The sequence below is a fragment of the Physeter macrocephalus genome, chromosome 17, assembly GCF_002837175.3.
Source record: "Physeter macrocephalus isolate SW-GA chromosome 17, ASM283717v5, whole genome shotgun sequence".
Lineage (NCBI taxonomy): Eukaryota > Metazoa > Chordata > Mammalia > Artiodactyla > Physeteridae > Physeter > Physeter macrocephalus.
The window spans coordinates 42,937,248-42,956,449 of record NC_041230.1 but is presented as its reverse complement, the minus strand read 5'-3'; the positions used below and the strand labels follow the sequence as shown (position 1 = coordinate 42,956,449).

Sequence of the window (19,202 nt, the reverse complement as noted above, 5' to 3'; positions counted from 1 at the left end):
GGTTGATATTTCAGATAATAAATTTGTGAGTTACTGAAGAGCTGGGTTAAGGCTCTTGGCCCCTAATCAGGTATTTCTGCAGCCTTTAATTCTAAGGCTTGGACCTCCCTCATAAGTGGGCTGGTTCATTTTTGAATGGGGCATCTGCAAGGTGGCTTTCTTAGGTAGTGCTGCCTGTGGTCCCCATAGTATCTGCGTCTGAGAGGGTAAAAGAGGCATTTTGCTGTTGGCAGAGGGAACAGATGCGGAGGGTGGTTGAGTGTGAAGGGAGCCATTGGGAGGGAGGGCCTCCCTGGGCAGTGCCCCGGTTCTCCCACTAAATGTGGATTCTGAACAGCATTGCCTGGCTCTCTCCTTCAGGTGTTCTGTCTAATTTGGTGAAGCAGAAGCCAAAGGAGCCCTCATCACCAGCTTGCTGTTTCCAATGAGCTATTTGCAATTTAAAAAATTATAGTATAATTACTTAAAATAAAAGGCACAGACCTTAAACATGCTGTTTGATGGTTTGTTAGTTTCCTAGGGCTGCTGTAACAAAGTACCACAAATTTGGTGGCTTAAAAGAACAGAAGTGTGTTCTCTCACAGGCCTGGAGGCTAGAAATCCAGAATGAAGGTGTCAACAGGGCCATGATTTCTTTGACCTTTCATTGCCTCTTCCTGGCTTCTGGTGGTTGCTCACAATTCCTTGGCTTGTGGACATGTCATTCTGATCTGTGTCTCGATCGTCACATTGTAGTCTCCCTGTGTGTCTCTATTTTCTCTTCTTATAAGGATGCCAATCATTGGATTAGGGCCTTCCGTAATCTGGTATGACCTCACTCTAATTTAATGAATTAAATCTGCAAAGCCCCTAGTTCCAAATAAGGTCACATTCTAAGATTCCAGTGGACATGAATTTAGGGGGGACATTATTCATCCCAGTACAGATGGCTTTTGAAAATTGTGTATACCCAGGTGACCACCACCCCAGTCAACAACCAGGATATTTCCATCACTATGGATTTGCTCATGCCCCTTTCTAGTCAGTTCCTACCACTACCACCCACACTAGAGAATCACTGTTCTGATTTCTGTAACTGTAGATTAGCTTTTTGCCTGTCCTTGCATTCGAGTAAATGGAATTATGTAGCATGTGCTCTTTCATGTTTGGCCTCTTTTGCTCAAAATGTTTTTGAGATTCATCCATGTTGTTGCATGGATCACCAGTTTGTTCCTTCTTCTTGCTGAGTAGTCTTCCGCTGGGTGATTATACCACAGTTTGTATATCCATTCTTCTATTGATGAACATTTGGATTGTTTTCAGCTTTTGGAACTGCATATTATTCATAGCATGAATATAGTAGCAATGCACATTCTTGTTTGTTCTTTTTGTGGACATAGATCTTGATTTTTCTAGGTTAATACTAGGAGTAGGATTGCTGCTTCATAGGGCAGGTGTATATTTCACGTTATTAGAATTGCCAGACAGTCTTCCAAAATGATTGTATGCTCCCAAGAGCGATGTGTAAGAGTTCCAGTTGCTTCGTATCCTCATGAACTCGGTTACTTTCTTGGTGGTAGTTATTTTCTTTGATGCATAGACAGGATAACTCTCTGCAGAGGTTTCCATCCACAGAGCTGTCGAGCTGAAGTCCCTCCAGCTACTGACTTCTGCTTCACTCCTTTTGGTTTGGTTTTGTTTTCTTTTTTATCGTGTTGCTCCAAGGAAGCTTTCAGGCAAAAAGGTCTGCTGGAGTCCCTTTGTCCACTGTCCCTTTTTTCTGAGAAGAGCAAAAGTATGGACCCTCCACACTCTGTTCTTCTACTCTTGAGTCTCCTTGCTTGTTGGAGGTCAGAAGTTGAAGGTCAGAGGTTGGAGTCCTTCAGAAGGACATCAGCAACTTTCTTGAAGCAGGAGCTGTTCAGAGTGTTCAGGGGTCCCACGTGACTGGTTCCACACTGTGTTTCTTTCTTTCTTTCACAGTCAAGTATTTTGCCCACAGATCTTTATTGATGGTACAAAAGCAACAGCAATAAAGGAAATCATTCAAAAATAAAAGAGAGAAGTTCACTGGTCTTGGAATATATTTGGGGAGTGGGGGTGGATAAGTTGCCTTTAAAGTTAAAACTGTAAAATTACCACTTAATAAAAGCCTGTGCTTTGAAAAAATAAAAAAGAGAAAGCTTAAGTTTTCCAAAACCCATCTTTACTGCAATTTATAATAGTGAATAATAAAAATAGTAAATACTGAGCTACTGCATACCATCCCATGTTCTAAGTTTTCCATATATAGAAACTTGGTAAATACTCCCATAACGCTTTGAGGTCAGAATTTTGTATCAAGGCCATTTTACAGATGAGGAACCTGAGGCAAGAAGAGAATTGCTGACCTCTCCCAAGGCAAGGTGGAGCCAGAATTTGAACTCAAGAGTTCTAGCTTCAGAGTCTGTACATATCTTACCTGCACATTTTTTCCTTAGGGTCATTCACATTTTGGAAACCTAGTCACATTTATTTAAAAAGGAAACATTATATCACTACCATAAATGGGAGATCCATATCACTTGCCAGAGATAGATGATAACTATAAAAACAAATACTCTGATAACAGCATTGTTCTAACTTATTCCTCTTGTTTCTCCCCCCAACACCACTTTTTTTTTTCTTATGGTTTGTGCCTTTGGTGTCAAATATAAGAAAATTTTGCCCACCTCAAAGCCACAGATATTTTCTCCTAGAATTTTTATAGTTTTAGGTTTTGCAATTATGTCTATGATCCATTTCACATTATTTTTATGCATGGTGTGAGGTAAGGGTTATGCTTAATTTTTGTTTTTAAAGTAAGGATTTCCAGTAGTTTCTGCAGCACTGGTTGAAAAGATTCCCTTTCCATGTCTTCTCTGAGTCTGACGTTTCCCCGGGAATGGGAGGATTAATTCTCGCAGTCGCTACAAGGAGAAAAAGGTATAATCATTGTGCTACACTGGATATATACCCATTGGCACACGGTCAGGACTCAATAAACAGCAGTTAGTTCTCAGATTATGGTAACTGCTTTCCTGTGGTTTGGCATTTAAGTTGTTTCCAGTTTTCTTTCTTCAAGTGTAAACAGCAATGCAATGGATATTCCAACCATACTGCTTTTTTTTTCTTTAAAATTATTTTAGAGTATATTTACACATCTTAATCCATACTACAATTAGTGTTAGAAGTGTTTGGATTCATGCACTCTGCCAGAAGCCAGAAGCCAGAAGCCAGAAGCCAGAAGCCAGAAGCCATGCATTGCTTTTGAATTAGCTCTGCTTCTAACTAGAGGGAGCTCCTTGGGGGTGCTAAGAACTGGAATCATCACCTTCCCTGGCAACCCCCTGCCACCATCCCCAGTGGGTATTTTCTCATCTTCCCTTTAGCTGCACACACTCCCATGATACTGTTTTCTACTCATTTATTTACCTCCTTGCCTCCCCCACTGGCCTGTATACCTCTTACTGGAATCACACCTTACCAGTTCCCAGCACAGTGGCTGCACATAGTAGGTGCTTAATAAATGTTGACTGTAAGAACAGCATGCAGCACAGCATGAACTAGTACTGCCGCTGGGCCTGTGGACTTCTCCGAGATGAGCTTTCTGATAACATTGTTCTTTTAGCACTGGTGCTTTCGTTCCAAGACATCTCATCATTTAAACAGCTTTCTCTAAGTGTGGATTGTGTGCCATTAGTTAATGCTGGATGGTGTAACATGGTACTTGGATCCTGCATTAAATAACATTGAATCCCAAAGTGAGGAAATTTCTTTTCAGTTCTTTTTCAATCCTTCTTACTTCCCTAGGACAGGGTTTCTCAGCCTCAGCACTGCTGACATTTGGGGGCCAAAAAATTCTTTGCTGTGGGGTGGCGGCTGCCCTGTGCAGAGTAGAATGTTTACAGCATCCTGACCTCCACCCACTAGATGCCAGTAGCACTGCCACCCCCAGTTCTGACAACCAAAGATATCTCTAGGCATTGCCAAATGTCACCTAGGGGACAAAATCCACCTCCCACCTGAGAATGACTGCTCTAGGAGAAAGACTCAGTCTGGTGCTAATATATTTCAAACACCTCTCTAACCCTTGCTAGTCTCCCTTTTCCAAAGAGAGCAGATCCCTAGTTCAGCAGGCAATGCTTTCTCACTCAAATTTACATTATTTTGCTTTCCTTGATGTTACCTTCTCATTTTGGCAAGTTAGAATTGTTTTCCTCTCAATGTAAGTGTTATGAAGTTTTCTTTACAAATAAATTTCGGTAAAAAGGTGAGTGACTATAGAGAAATATACCTCAAACATGTAGATACGGCCCAAATAGCTCTGTGCTAGACACCTGGTTCTAAGGAAACGTTGAGTAACGCATCTTCCTGTTTCAGTGCTTCTGTCGTCTGCAGCACTGGGCAGACTTTTATGTTTTTCTTTTTTAAAATTAGTTTATTTATTTTTTGGCTGTGTTGGGTCTTCATTGTTGCATGCGGGCTTTCTCTAGTTGCGGTAAGCGGGGGCTACTCTTCGTTTTGGTGCGCGGGTTTCTCATTGCCGTGGTTTCTCTTGTTGTGAAGCACGGGTTCTAGGTACATGGGCTCTAGTTGTGGCTTGCGGGCTTTAGAGCACAGGCTCAGTAGTTGCGGTGCACGGGCTTAGTTGCTCCATGTGGGATCTTCCCCGACCAAGGATCGAACCCGTGTCCCCTGCATTGGCAGGCAGATTCTTAACCACTGCGCCACCAGGGAAGTCCAGGTTTTTATGTTTTGCTTCACCTAAGTCAGTACTCCAGCTTGGGAGATGCCCTAGGGATCTGGTGTAGGTGCCAAGCCTCCCAGACATGCTAACACTGATCACATACATGCAGCACCTGTCAGAAGTATACTGCCAGCTACAGGCATTTGGTCTGTGGACCCAGGAGTGAGTCTTAGTTGATAAAATCATTCAGGTAACTTTGGATTACAAGGGTAAAGGCAGTGCATGTCTTGATGCCAGCCAATCTTTTTCTGAGAAGCAGGCATTTGAAAACAAATCACACAGGCCTGGAGACTTTCTGATTTCATAGAGAGGTCAGACGTGGGAGGAAAGTACACTATGTCATTCATATCAGAGATCTTGGCAAAGCTGCTGACCTGCTACTGACTCTGCTTGCCTCATGGGAAAAGGCTTGATCAGATAGCCATGTGAGTGAGAATATCACACTTTAGCAACCCTTGATGAATTAATGGGTCTAGGCATTAAGCTTTGGTAGCTATCAACATCAGAAAAGAGTGAAAACCAGACATTACCTCCTGTTGGGAGAACCCAGCACCACGTGTAGTTGTGACAAAGGATTTACGCTTGAGTCTGATCCAACCCCCAATGTGCAAAAGCAGAGAACAGAGGAACGTGTTGAATTGCACAATGAGTGCACACTGGGAGCACTCTCTGGAACACATATCCTGGGTTCTTTAACAGATGAATTGTAAAAGAATGGGATGGAGGAGAAATCCTGTAGATTGTAGATTAAAAGAGGCTTAAAAGATACGAAATTTTAAAAATGGGCAAGGCTGAAAACTAAACTGTACTGTCTAGGGAGGCACACTTGGTTGATAAAACCAGAAAGAAAGCCAACAAAGTGATAGCTGTAATAATTAGGATGCTGGTTACTTTTTTGGCAAGCTATAGTTGAGATGGGGCTCATGGAGGACCTTTTAGGCTGGCTGACTGGGTTCCATTCCTTGATTTCCTGGTAGATATAAAGTTTGTTTATCTTATAATAATTCATTAAACTATACATTTGTTTTCTGTTACCTCTATGTTTTATTTTAAAATAGTTTTTAAAAAGCAAGGTGCAAAAGAATATGTGTAAAATGCCACCTTTTGTAGGCAGAAAGAGGAAATATGAAAAATATGCTTGTATTTTAAAATGTAAACAATGTAAGAATAAACCAAAAACTAACAAAAATGTTTATCGGGGGGGGAAATAAGGGGAGGAGAAAGATAGACCTTTCTGAACATGGCTTTTATAGTTTTTACTTTGGAATGTTATGTTTTATATAATTAAAACAGAATTTAAAACAAATCTCTAAAAATAAGAAACAAATGGAAATACATGATCTTTTGTTTTTTAAAAATATTTATTTGGCTTTGGGGGATCTTCATTGCGGCATGCATGCTTTTTAGTTGCAGCACGCAGGAGCTTTAGTTGTGGCATGTGGGCTCTTTAGTTGTGGCACATGGGATCTAGTTCCCTGACGAGGGATAGAACCTGGGCCCCCTGCATTGGGAGCGCAGAGTCTTAACCACTGGGCCACTAGGGAAGTCCCGGAAATACATGATCTTTTGACTGTACATTCCCATTGGAAATATAACCTAAGATGAAAGAACCACAGAGAAATCTTAAACTGCACAGACTTGTTTTATTGTTATCAGTGTTACTATTGAAATATTTTGAAACTTCTATATATATGAAAGGATAAAGAAAATAATTATCTTAAGTGTCATTAAGAAACAAGATTTTCAGCACAAAAGAGATGCAAATAACAATCTAAAGGAGTTTAAAAACCTTATAATTCTGGGACTTCCCTGGTGGTGTGGTGGTTAAGAATCCACCTCCAATGCAGGGGACACGGGTTCGAGCCCTGGCCCTGGAAGATTCCTCATGCCGTGGAGCAACTAAGCCCGCATGCCACAACTACTGAGCCCGCGTGCCACAACTACTGAAGCCCGTGCACCTAGGGCCCATGCTCCGCAATAAGAGAAGCCACCACGGTGAGAAGACCCTGCACCGCAACAAAGAGTAGTTCCTGGTCACCGCGATTACAGAAAGCCCACACACAGCCACAAAGACCCAATGCAGCCAAAAATAAATAAATAAATAAATAAATTTTAAAAAACCCGAATTTCCTAGGTCTATTCACATAAATACTGAAAACCCAGTAGTAATGAGCGCCAATTCCCACTAAAAGAATTCCTTGGAAAAGTAGCTGATTTCTATCTAGTCTGAGGCAGAAAATGTACAAGATGAGCCTGGAACCCCCAGTCATGGCTGAAATCAAGGAAGCTATTGAAGACTACTGGAGTCTGTCAATAGGACAGGAACCCACTGGAAGGAGCTCCCACTAGCCAAATGATGAAATAATTCAAATGTTAAAAAGAATAACAAACAACCACTTTGGAAAATAGGCTGGCAATTTCTTACTGTTTAAGTCTCCAGCTATCACCCAGCCACTCACTCTTAGGTACTTACCTAAGAAAAATTATATGTCCACAGAAAGACCTGTATGCAAATGTGTGTGACAGCTTTATTCATATTTGCAAAAACCTGGTACAATGGAAAACTACTTAGCAATAAAAGGAAGAGCGGACTTCCCTGGTGGTCCAGCAGTTAAGACTCCCTGCTCCCAATGCAGGGGGCCCAGGTTTGATCCCTGGTCAGGGAACTAGATAGATCCTACATGCCGCAACTAAAGATCCCACACGCTGCAACTAAGACCCGGTGCAGCCAAATAAATAAATAAATATTTTTTTTTAAAGTAAAAGGAAGAGACCACTGACAGACTTTAGCAACATGGAAGGATCCCCAACGCATTTGCTAAGTGAAAGAAGACAGGACAGAAATAGCAACATATTATATGGTGCCATTTATATAATATTCTGGAAAAAATTAAACCCCAGGAACAGAAATTAAGTGATCGCCAGAGGTGTGGGGTGGGGAAGAGGATTGACCGCTAAAGGATACAGGGTACCTTTCTGGGGTGATAGTAATGTTCTATATCTTGAATAATGTGTTGGTGTATATAGTTGTGGAAACTCATCAAAGAGGCTGAACTTTAGTGTACGTCGATTATACCTCAGTGAACCTGACTTTGAAGTAGTTTCAATGGATTGAAATCTAAAATTTAAAAAATTAAGGAGTTCAGAGTGATACTGAAAAATCATCATTAATTACCTTTGGAAGATGTTAGGGAACAACTCATTCTGAAAGCTGGTAAAAATAAAGGGAAAGAATCAAGCTTTTATCCTGCTTTTTCTACCCAGACCAAATGTTAAGATAAGAAAATAGATGAGGAAGGAAAGTTCTACTTTATAAAATAATCACAGTAATAAATATAGAAGAGAAGATAGAATAAGAAAGTCACCACCTAAGGAAATTACTGGATCAAGGCTATAATCATGAGTATCTGCTGAAAGGTAAAATATTGATGGAGAACTTTATAATGGTTGGATCATGGAGCAAGAACATGACATTAGCTCATTAAAGTGGGACAAACAGAACTTCTGTGCCTCCTGATGTAATGCAGCACCTCCTATGGAAATTATACCGGAGCCCAATGAAGCTTCCTGATCTAAATATTATAAATACAGAGATAAATATGTTAAATGATATTCCAGGGGTGCAATTATCCAAATCCAGAATGTGGGACGTCTACAGGACAAGTGACCCAGTTTCTTCAACAAAAACAAAAAGGGAAAAATAAATTATTATAGATTAAAATGTCTTAAGAGTTCAAAACTTACCAGAAAGCTACAGAAGTCAAGACATTGTGGTACTGGCATAAAGATATACATATAGGGAATTCCCTGGCAGTCCAGTGGTTAGGACTTGGTGCTTTCACTGCCAGGGCCCAGGTTCAATCCCTGGTTGGGGAACTAAGATCCGGCAAGCTGTGTGGTGAGGCCAAAAATAAATAAATAAATAAAAATAAATAAATATATACATATAGATCAATGGAATAGAATTGAGAGTCCAGAAATAAATCCATATCTATTTATGCATTTATGGTCAACTGATTTTCAGTAAAGATGCCAAGGTCATTCATTGGGGGAAAGAATAATCTTTTAAAAACTGGTGCTGAGAACTTCCCTAGTGGCTCAGTGGTTAAGAATCCGCCTGCCAACGCAGGGGACACGGGTTCGAGCCCTGGTCTGGGAAAATTCCCACATGCCACAGATCAACTAAGCCCATGTGCCACAACTGCTGAGGCTGCACTCTAGAGCCCTCGAGCCACAACTGCTGAAGCCTGCACGCCTAGAGCCTGTGCTCCGCAACAAGAGAAGCCACCACAATGAGAAGCCTGTGCACCACAACAAAGAGTAGCCCCCACTCACCACAACTAGAGAAAGCCTGCGTGCAGCAACGAAGACCCAATGCAGCCAAAAATAAATAAATAAGTAAATTTATTTTTAAAAACCAAAAAAAAACAAAACTAGTGCTGGGACAACTGGATAGCCACATGCAAAAGAATGAAGTTGGGCTCTTGCCTCACACCATATACAAAACTTAACTCCAAATGGATCCAAGACCTAAATACAAGAGCTAAAACTATAAAATTCTTAGAATAAAACACCTGTATATCTTTGTGCCCTTGGATTAGACACTGGTTTCTTAGATACGACACCAATAAGCATAAGTAACCAAAAAATAGAAAAATAAATAAAAAAATAAATTGCACTTCATCAAACTTAAAAAGTTTTGTGTATCGGGGACACTATCAGGAAAGTGAAAAGACAACCCACAGAACGGGAGAAGATATTTACAAATCATACATCTGATAAGAGTCTAGTACCCAGAATACATAAAGAACTCTTGTAACTCAAAAAGATAGGGCTTCCCTGGTGGCGCAGTGGTTGAGAATCTGCCTGCCAATGCAGGGGATACGGGTTCGAGCCCTAGTCTGGGAAGATCCCGCATGCCGCGGAGCAAACTGGGCCCGTGAGCCACAGCTACTGAGCCTGCGCGTCTGGAGCCTGTGCTCCGGAACGAGAGAGGCCGTGACAGTGAGAGGCCCGTGCACCGCGATGAAGAGTGGCCCCCGCTTGCCACAACTAGAGAAAGCCCTCGCACAGAAATGAAGACCCAACACAGCCAAAAAAAAAAAGATAAACCAGTTTAAAAAAATAGGCAAAGGATTTGAATAAACATTTCTCCAAAGAAGATATACAAATGGCCTATAAGCAGGTGAAAAGATGCTCAATGTCTTTAGTCATCAGGAAAATGCAAATCAATACCACACTTCATACCCACTAGGATGGTTGTAATGAAAAAGATAGATAAGAACAAGTGTTGGTGAGTATGTAGAGAAATCAAAACCCTCATACATTGCTGATGGGAATATAAAATGGTGTTGCTGCCTTGGAAAGCAGATGTCAGTTCCTCAAAAAGTTAAACGTAGAGTAGCCATATGACCCAGCAACCACATTCCTAGGAATATACCCAAAGAGAACTGAAAACATACACCAACACAAAAACTTGTACACGAATCTTCATAGCAATATAACTCATAATAGCCAAAAAATGAAAACAACCCAAATGTCCATCAGTTGATGAATGGATAAAGAAAATGTGATATATCCATACATTAGAATATTATATTACAATAAAAAGGAATGAAGTACTGGTCCCGGTGGTAAGATGGTGGCCGCTGCAGAGTATGATGTGGTAATGGCAGCAACTGAGCCAGAGCTGCTCAACCACAAAGAAATGAAGAAGGAAACAATCTTTCAAGGAGCAAGAAGGTGCATACTATGTCAAGAAAGATTACAATGACACTTATTATATATAGATATCTATATACAGCTATTATATGTAGATATACTCTTTATCTGTATATATACAGTAGCCATGTGACGTGTGTGTATAATGGAATACTACTCAGCCATAAAAAAGAATGAAATAATGCCATTTGCAGCATCATGGATGGACCTAGAGATTATCATACTAAGTGAAGTAAGTCAGGAAGAGAAAGACAAATACCATATATCACTTATATGCGGAATCTAAAATATGATACAAATGAACTTATTTACAAAACAGAAACAGACTCACAGACAGAAAACAAACTTATGGTTACCAAAGGGGAAAGGGGTGAGGGAGAGATAAATTAGTAGTTTGAGAGTTCAAGGCATTCTTTGGTGGTCCTGGGAGCTTTGAAGCATCTGGTCCAGGGATTTTTTTTTTTTTTTTCAATTTGACAAATGAAAGGAAACTATTTAGAACCCAGAAAATGCGGACTTGTGCAGTTTAACCTGGAATGTGGACGCAGGTCACCTTCCTTCATCATGTCTCCATGTACTTACAGCGGTTTTGTTTTCTTAGTTGGATACCCTGTGCCTCTGTGAGTTGGGTGAAGGAAAGGGAGCCAGACTAAAAACTACAGGTAGGGAAGGGAGGCAGAGAGTGAACAGGGAGACAGCTTGTGAATTTTTGTTTTACTATTTAAATTTATTTAAAAAAGAAAGAAAATTGAGAATAAAATGTTTCACCCTTATTTTTTTAAAAAAAGGAATGAAGTACTGATAGATGCTGTGTCTTAGCCTGCTCAGGTTGCCATAATAATATACCATAGCTTTCCGGGTGGCTGGGACGGAGGTGGGCCTGGTGGTCTGCGCGGCCTCTGGGCTGGAGCCCGGGTCCCCACCCATCCCAGCGCCCGCCACCGGCCGAGCCCCGCGCCGCCGTCCTGGGTCCCGGTGGCCGGAGGTGCACCCGGGTCCGCGGGACAGGCGGGCGCAGAGGTCACCTGTGTTGGGGGGTGGGGTACGGCGAGGTTCCGGCGCCTCCATGGAGCCAGGTCCAGGGCTGGGGCGCCGCGGCTTGCTATGCTTTCCACACTCTCCTGGCTCTGAAGCCTCGAGAACACGGCTAGGCAGCAGTAGTTTAATGGTGTGTTTGCCTGCTGGGAACTAAGGGCCTGCTGGGGTCTCAATTCTTGGCTGGGCCCGGAACACGAGGTTGCCAGGCATGTGACGGCAGCAGGTAGGAGTGAGACGCTGGTGAAGGACGGTGGCGGTTGGCCTGTGCACCTAGGCAAGAATGACCAGCCAACACAATCCAGACCAAGGTCCGTGGGCCCAGCTCGGTCCTGTGCGGCTGGTCAGTGGAATAGACCTGCAGCTGTGGCTCTTGTCACTCTAGGACTGGCTTTGGGACAGATCCAGCTGATGAGGCCAGGGCACCATCCTCAGTTCTCCAGGAGAGTGTGCTGGCGTGGAGCCAGGGGGTGTGCCCGACTCAGCACTGTGGCCACGCATGTCCAGTCTGCTGGCAAGGGCAGTGGAGAGCCGGGGAAAGTCATGGCCTTGGGAATGTCCTCTGATGAAAAAGAACCTGCAGGCTTATAAAATAACTTGTGTGTGGAACGTTGGTGTGTTGAAAAGCAGTTTTGTGTGCTGTTCCCCCTTGGTGTGGATCAGCAGTGCTGAGGCAGCAGGCGTGATACATACAGAAGTGTGAGCAGAGACCGTTTGGAGTCCCCAGACTCCAGGGAAACTAGAGGTGACAGCCAGCCTAGTGAAGAGGACAGGAATTGGGGCCGGTGGCGGCAGCCCAGCAGGCGCCCCTTGTCTCAGGGCCCTAATCCTGGCTCCAGCCAGGTGGTCAGGGGAGCTGCAAGATCTTCTGGGCGAGCAGAGCCCACAGTCCTGAGCTGTTCTTCATTGTGTTTGGGTCATCTCCACCTATCCAAGGGGACAAATCTAGATGAGGTTTAAGAATTAGTGCTTTAAGAATGTGGATCTCATAGTTGAAACCTTGGAACACGTGTTTTCAGCCCAAGGTGTTAAAGTGAACCGAAGGATTCAATGCCTTTTCAAGGAGGGTGTCTCCATGTGGGCAGAACTAGAGAATAAATGGGTCTTGAATATATACCATAGACTGGGTGGTTTAAACAACAGAAATTTATTTTCTCATAGTTCTGGGGGCTGAAGTCCAAGATGAGGGTACCAGCGTGGTTGGTTTCTGGTGAGTGCTCTCCTCTTGGGTTGCAGACAGCCACCTTCTGGATGTGTGCTCACGTGACCTCCTTTTTATGGGATCATGGAGAGAGAGAGAGAACAAGCTCTCTGGTGTCTCTTCTTATAAGGGCACTAATCCTGTCATGAGGGCCCCACCTTCAGGACCTCATCCAACCCTAATTACCTCACAAAGACCCCATTTCCAAATACCATCACATTGGGGGTTAGAGCTTCAACACAGGAATTTGGCAGAGGCACAAACATTCAGTTTACATGATGAATGAACCCTGAAAATATTATGCCAAGTGACAGAAGCTGGTCACAAAGGATCACATATTATAAGATTCTATTTACATGAAAGGTCCAGAATATGCAAATCCATAGAGATAGAAAGCAGATTAGTGGTTGCCAGGGGCTAGGGGGAAGAGGAAATAAAACAGTGATTGCTGATGACTACAGAGTTTATTTTTAGGTTGGTGAGAATGTTCTGGAATTAGATTATGGTAATTGTTGCACAACTTTGTGAATACATTAAAAATCTCCACTGAATTGTGCTCTTCCGAATGGCAAACTTTATGACGTGAGTTATATCTTAATGAATGAATTAATTTTTTTAGGTGTTTTTTTTTTTTTTTGATGTGGACCATTTTTAAAGTCTTTATTGAATTTGTTACAATATTGCTTCTGTTTTATGCTTTGGTTCTTTGGCCGCGAGGCATGTGGGTTCTTAGCTCCCCGACCAGGGATCGAACCCCCATCCCCTGGGTTGGAAGGCGAAGTCTTAACCACTGGACCACCAGGGAAGTCCCTTAAAATTTTTTTTAAAAAGAGAGGAAAAAAGACATAGAGACCCATCAATCAGTGAACCAAAGCAACTTAAAAGCAACTTAAACAAAGCAACTTAAAAAAAGACATTTTTTAAACAACCAGGGAAAATTGAACGTGGATTCTTTTTTTTTTAATTTATTGTTTAATTGATGTAACATTGGTGTATAATATTACATGTTTCATGTATGCAGCATTATATTTCTACTTCTGTATACACTACAGCCTGCTGACCACCAAAAATTTAGTTTTCATCCATCACCATACAGTTGCCAACCATATAGTTACAACATATGTTATCCATTTTGCCCTTCTCACCCTTCCGCTCTGGTAACCACTACTCTGTTCTCTATATCTACATGTTTGTTTTTGTTTGGTTTGGTTTGTTCATTTGTTTTTTATATTCCACGTGAGCAAAATCATATGGTATTGTATTTCTCTGACTTATTTTACTTAGCATGATACCCTCTCAAGGTGCATCAGTGTTGTCACAGATGGCAAGATTTCGTCTTTTTAATGGCTGAGTAGTATTCCATTGTATATATAATATATGCCACATCTTCTTTATTTATTCATCCATTTATTGTCACTTAGGTTGTTTCCGTATCTTGGCTATTTAAAATAATGCTCTGATGAACATAGGGGTGCATATTTCTTTTCAAATTAGTATTTTCATATTCTTTGGCTAAATACCTAGAAACATTGGGAGGAGTTCCCTGGTGACACAGTGGTTAAGAATCTGCCTGCCAATGCAGGGGACACAGGTTCAAGCCCTGGTCTGGGAAGATCCCACATGCCATGAAGCAACTAAGACCGTGTGCCACAACTACTGAGCCTGTGCTGTAGAGACCACGGGCCACAACTACTGAGCCCGCGTGCCACAGCTACTGAAGCCCGCATGCCTAGAGCCCATGCTCTGCAACAAGAGAAGCCACTGCAACGAGAAGCCTGTGCACCTCAACAAAGAGTAGCCCCCACTCGCTGCAACTAGAGAAAGCCCGCAAGCCAGCAATGAAGACCCAACGCAGCCAAAAAAGAAAGAAAGGAAGGAAGGAAGAAAGAAAAAAAAAGTTATATTAAAAAAAAATACCCAGAAGTGTTGGGAATTCCCCAGTGGTCCAGTGGTTAGGACTCTGTGCTTTCACTGCCGTGGGCCCAGGTTCAATCCCTGGTCGGGGAACTAAGATTCCATAGCCACATGGCGTGGCCAAAACAAACAAACAAACAAACGAACAAACAAAAAACCTCAGAAGTGAAATAGTTAGGTCATATGGTAGTCCTATTAATTTTTTGAGAAACCTGTACTGGTAACACTCTGGCTTTACCAGTTTACAGTTCCACTAACATTGAATGAGTGTTCCCTTTTCTCCACATACTCACCAACACTTGTTATTTCTTGCCTGTTTGATGATAGCAGTTCTAATAGATATGAGGTAGTATCTTACTGTGGTTTTGATTTGTATTTCCCTAATAATGAGTGATGTTGACCATCTTTCCATGTGCCTGTTGGCTATCCGTATGTCTTCTTTGGAAAAATGGTCTGTTCAGCCCCTCTGCCCAGTTTTTTTTAGGGCAGTTTTTAATCAGGTTGTTTGTTTTTTGCTGTTGTTGAATTGTATGAGTTCTTTATCTATTATGAATATTAATCTCTTATTGGACATATGATTTACAAATATCTTCTCCCATTTGGTAGGTTGTCTTTGTTTTGTTGGTGGTTTCCCTTGCTGTGCGGAAGCTTTTTAGTTTGATACAGTCCCATTTGTTTATTTTTGCTTTTCTTTCCCTTGCCTGAGGAGACATATCTAGAAAGATATTGTTAATACTGATGCCCAAGAGTATACTGCCTATGTTTTCTTCTAGGAGTTTTATGGTTTCAGGTTTTACATTAAAGTCTCTGATCCATTTTGAGTTGATTTTTGTGTATGGTGTGGCATAGTGTTGTAGTTTAATTTTTTTGCATGTGGATGTCCAGTTTTCCCAACTCCATTTATTGAAGAGACTATCCTTTCGCCATTGTATGTTCTTTGTACCTTTATAGTGAATTAGTTGTGTGGGTTTATATGTGTGGGTTTATTTGAACATGGATTCTGTATTAGATGATATAAGGAATTATTGATTTGGAAATGTGCAATAGTAGTAATGTGATTATATTTTTTAAAAAAATCCTTACATACTGGTAAAATGGCCTGTCTGGGATTTGCTTTAAAATACTCTAGGGAAAAAAATGGAGGATGGGTGAAACAGGAATGACCGAATATTGATGATTTTTGAAGCTGAATAATGGCTATATGAGGATCCATTATACTATTCTACCTTATTTGAGTTTGTTTAACAATGCTATAATAAAGTTTCAAAACATAAATCAAATATGGCAGAGGGGGAAAAAAAGTCTTGATTAGTATTGAATTCCAGAAAGTTCATCCTCCAATAGAAGATGGTGAGCTGGGCCCTAGGGCAATGAAAGCACACCTTTGCCCCCAAGGCTTCCTGAGCTTCATTCAGAGGAGAGAAGCCACCGTAACCACTCCCAGAAGATGCTTTGAGTTAGAATTGACCTGGCTTTTTACAGAGCATTTGCAGAGATGATGCACTTTCAGGCTATATCAATTAGTTTTTGTTGTGTAACAGACTACCCCCAAAGCTTAGTGGTTTAAAATAAACAAACACTGATTATTTCTCATGTTTCTGTGGGGTGGCTGGGATTCTGGCTGACTTGACAGGGGCCAGATGGACTAGTTTAGGATGGTCTCACTCAAATGCCTGAGGCCTCCTATAGGAAGCTAGCCCAGAATTGTTTACATGACATGAAGCCCTCCCAGCCGCAAGAGAGGACAAGCCAAAGGCATAGGCACATCCCACTGGTGAGAGCAAGTCACACGGCCAAGCCCAGATTAAAGGGAGGTAGAAACAGAGCCTCCTTTGCAGATTGGACTTGTACTGAATGCGATATGGGAGCCAAGGGAGCCAGTCAGGGTCTGACTCAGCCCACCTCTCTGAATGAGACTTGCTACTCAGGTGTGGCCAAGAGTGGGTCCTGTGTTATTCATGTGCCCCAGGTCTAGAATCCTCTTTCCACTGAACAGAGGTGGTGGATGAAATGTTATTCAGAAATATAGACCCTGGGCTAATGGAATTAACCAGAAAAAAATCACTCCTATTTATGCTTTTGTTTATCTTCTTTTTTCTGTGGCCTCAACTCAGCCCTATTTTTCATCCACCCCCTCCTTAAACTGAGCATCTGTGACTCACTCTACAGGGCTGCTAGTTGCTAGACTGTCCCTCCCCACATTCTCAAAGGGCAGAGGGGCTTGATTCACGGGAGGACGATGGGGTTGGGCATGAGGCCTTGGGACACCTCCCTCCCCCCAGGCCTGTTTCCTCATCTCTGGATGTGGAGGTTACATGGAATGTCTCTGAGACCCTCGTGGCCCTGCGCTGCTTACAGGGAAGCTGTCAAGCTGGAGCAGGTGGTCCAGTGCTCTGTCCCCTGGGCCTCAGGTCAGGCCTGGCCACTTTGGGGAGAAGGATGCTCTGTGTAGGTGTAATAGATTGGTTGCAAAACGGGCCCTAATTCTTCACACGCACCCCCATCCATAACTTTCTTTTTTTTAATTGAAGTATAGTCGATTTACAGTGTTGTGCTACTTTCACGTAAACAGCAAATTGATTCAGTTATATATATGCTCATATTGCTTATTCATTTGAGGCACTATCTGTTGACTTCCCACCAAGGGCCGTGTAGCTCCTTGTCACCTGCTTCCCTCACCACTCATGTGCACCCTCCCCAGGCCCTTGTCCTTCCAGGATCCTTAGGTCATGCTTCTGTTAAATTAACTTTCACTTTTTACTTGCTACTGTGACTTTGCAAATGCTATTTGCAATTGAATTATGTAGAATAATATTCCAACTTTAACTTGTCCAACTTTTCTCTGCATGAGCTTCTAAAGGGCTGTTCCAAACCCCTGGGTAGAGTGGGGGTGGGGTGGGAGAGGCAGTTCTCAAACTCCTCCCCCTCCCTCTTCCCCACTAGAGAGAGAGACAGACAGACACCCCTATTCTTTTAGGTGATTTCCTCTGTGCCCCTCCCCCTGAGAGAAGGCTCTGGCTTCTGTGCCATTAGGTACCTCCCACTTTGTGCCTTCCTGGCTTCCGCACATCTCCCCCATTTCAGTGGATGGGTGGGACCACAGATGGCACCCAGGATTAGGGCTCTGTGGTGTGGCATGAAGGTGACCGTGACCCCAGTTCTCACTTTCTCAGCTTCTCCGTCCCGGTCTGGTGGTCTAGGGTGCATGGTGGGAGCCTTTCTGGGAAATTTCTGAGTGAGGAGGTGGCTTAAGAGAGTGTTCTCTGGGGCATGGAGGGGTGCAGACCCTGATTCTGGGCTTTTTTTTTTAACTTCCCCGCAGTCCAAGCCGTTCATGTACTTTACCTGTGATCTACCGCCTTCAGGAAGCTCCCTTGACTTAACCCACACAGCTCATTCATTCCTTGGTCCTGCTTTTGTTTTGGCCCCAGGCTGTCAGCTGGTGTCATTTTAACTTACTCCTGGGCTGGGGCTGCCCTTTGGTTGTTCTGTCGTTTCTGTGTCCCCGAGTAGCCAGCAGCCAGGGCAGGGCTGTGCACCTCTGGCCTTCCCCGGTGGTCCCGGCCAGCGGTGGGTGCAGCCTGCACAGTAGGCTCTGCGCGCCTGTGGCTGATGGCTGAGTGGCAGCACCACTCTTACATAATCAGTTTCTCTCCTCCTTTCTCTTTCCAGAGCCAGATTTCACACTGAGCAGCTGCAGACAGAGAAATCAGAGAAAGCACAACCCAGCCTCAGATTCCGAGGGGCCTGCTGGGGACTCTCTCCTCCTGCTTGGAAGGAAGACCCCGAGGCAACCGTTTCAGGCCAGGTCTTGGCTGCCATGGGACTCACAGCCACCGCCCCCCGGCTGCCCTCTGCACTGCCAGGCAGATAAGGGTGAGCCCTGCCCAGGAGCACCTGCCGCCTCCTGCTGGGCCACTCCTCCGTGGCTAGTCCTTCCTCGACTTTGGGCCACCTTTGCTGACCCGAGGCCATGTAGGCCCCACTCAGGCCTCTGTGGATAGACACATTGCTGGGGACACCACCTCTGCTCTCTGGGAGACCCAGCGCACCACCATGCCCCGGGGATTCGCCTGGCTGCGCTGTGAGTATTGGGGTGGGGGGGGTCTGTGGGGACTGCCCAGGGAGAGCTTGGCCCAGAGCCAGGCTTTGTAACCATGGCAACCAGGGCATTCTTCCTGGTGAGAAGTTGAGATGCTTCCCAGCTTAATGGCAGGCACCCTTGGGGACTCCCACGCCGTCTGCCCTGTCTCTAGCTGACTGCAGCTCAGACGGGCATGGTGGGTATGAGCCTTAGGCTGGGTGGGCACAGTCAGTGGGTCACAGGGACAGGGCAGGCCCTGGGGGTAGGAGGCAGCGTCTCACCTGCTCAGACTCATTGGTGCTGGGGAGTACGGTGGGGATGGAGGTGGCAGAGGGATGATTTCTGGCCTCCCTGGGTGTGACCAGCTGGGGGTGGGGGCTTGTGAAATTGCCTGGGGCCCCGAGACACATGGGAGAAGTGCAACCTGGTCGCTCTGCCTTTCCCTCCATAAAGAGCTAAATCAAAAGGCAGAAGGAGGACAGTGTCGTTGGGGAAAAGAA

At 43.7% G+C, this 19,202-nt stretch overlaps 1 protein-coding gene across 7 annotated transcripts in view; it reads left to right on the top strand.

The window, feature by feature from the left end:
* The window catches only part of IL34 (interleukin 34), a 62,986-nt gene that overhangs the window by 33,492 nt on the left and 10,292 nt on the right, over positions 1-19,202 (top strand). For all 7 annotated transcript variants that reach the window (XM_055079040.1, XM_055079039.1, XM_007102552.3 and 4 more), the window contains one exon: positions 18,291-18,702. In XM_055079040.1, coding sequence (XP_054935015.1) covers positions 18,675-18,702 — 28 coding nt within the window. In that variant the 5' untranslated portion in view covers positions 18,291-18,674. The remainder of the gene's footprint in view (positions 1-18,290; positions 18,703-19,202) is intronic.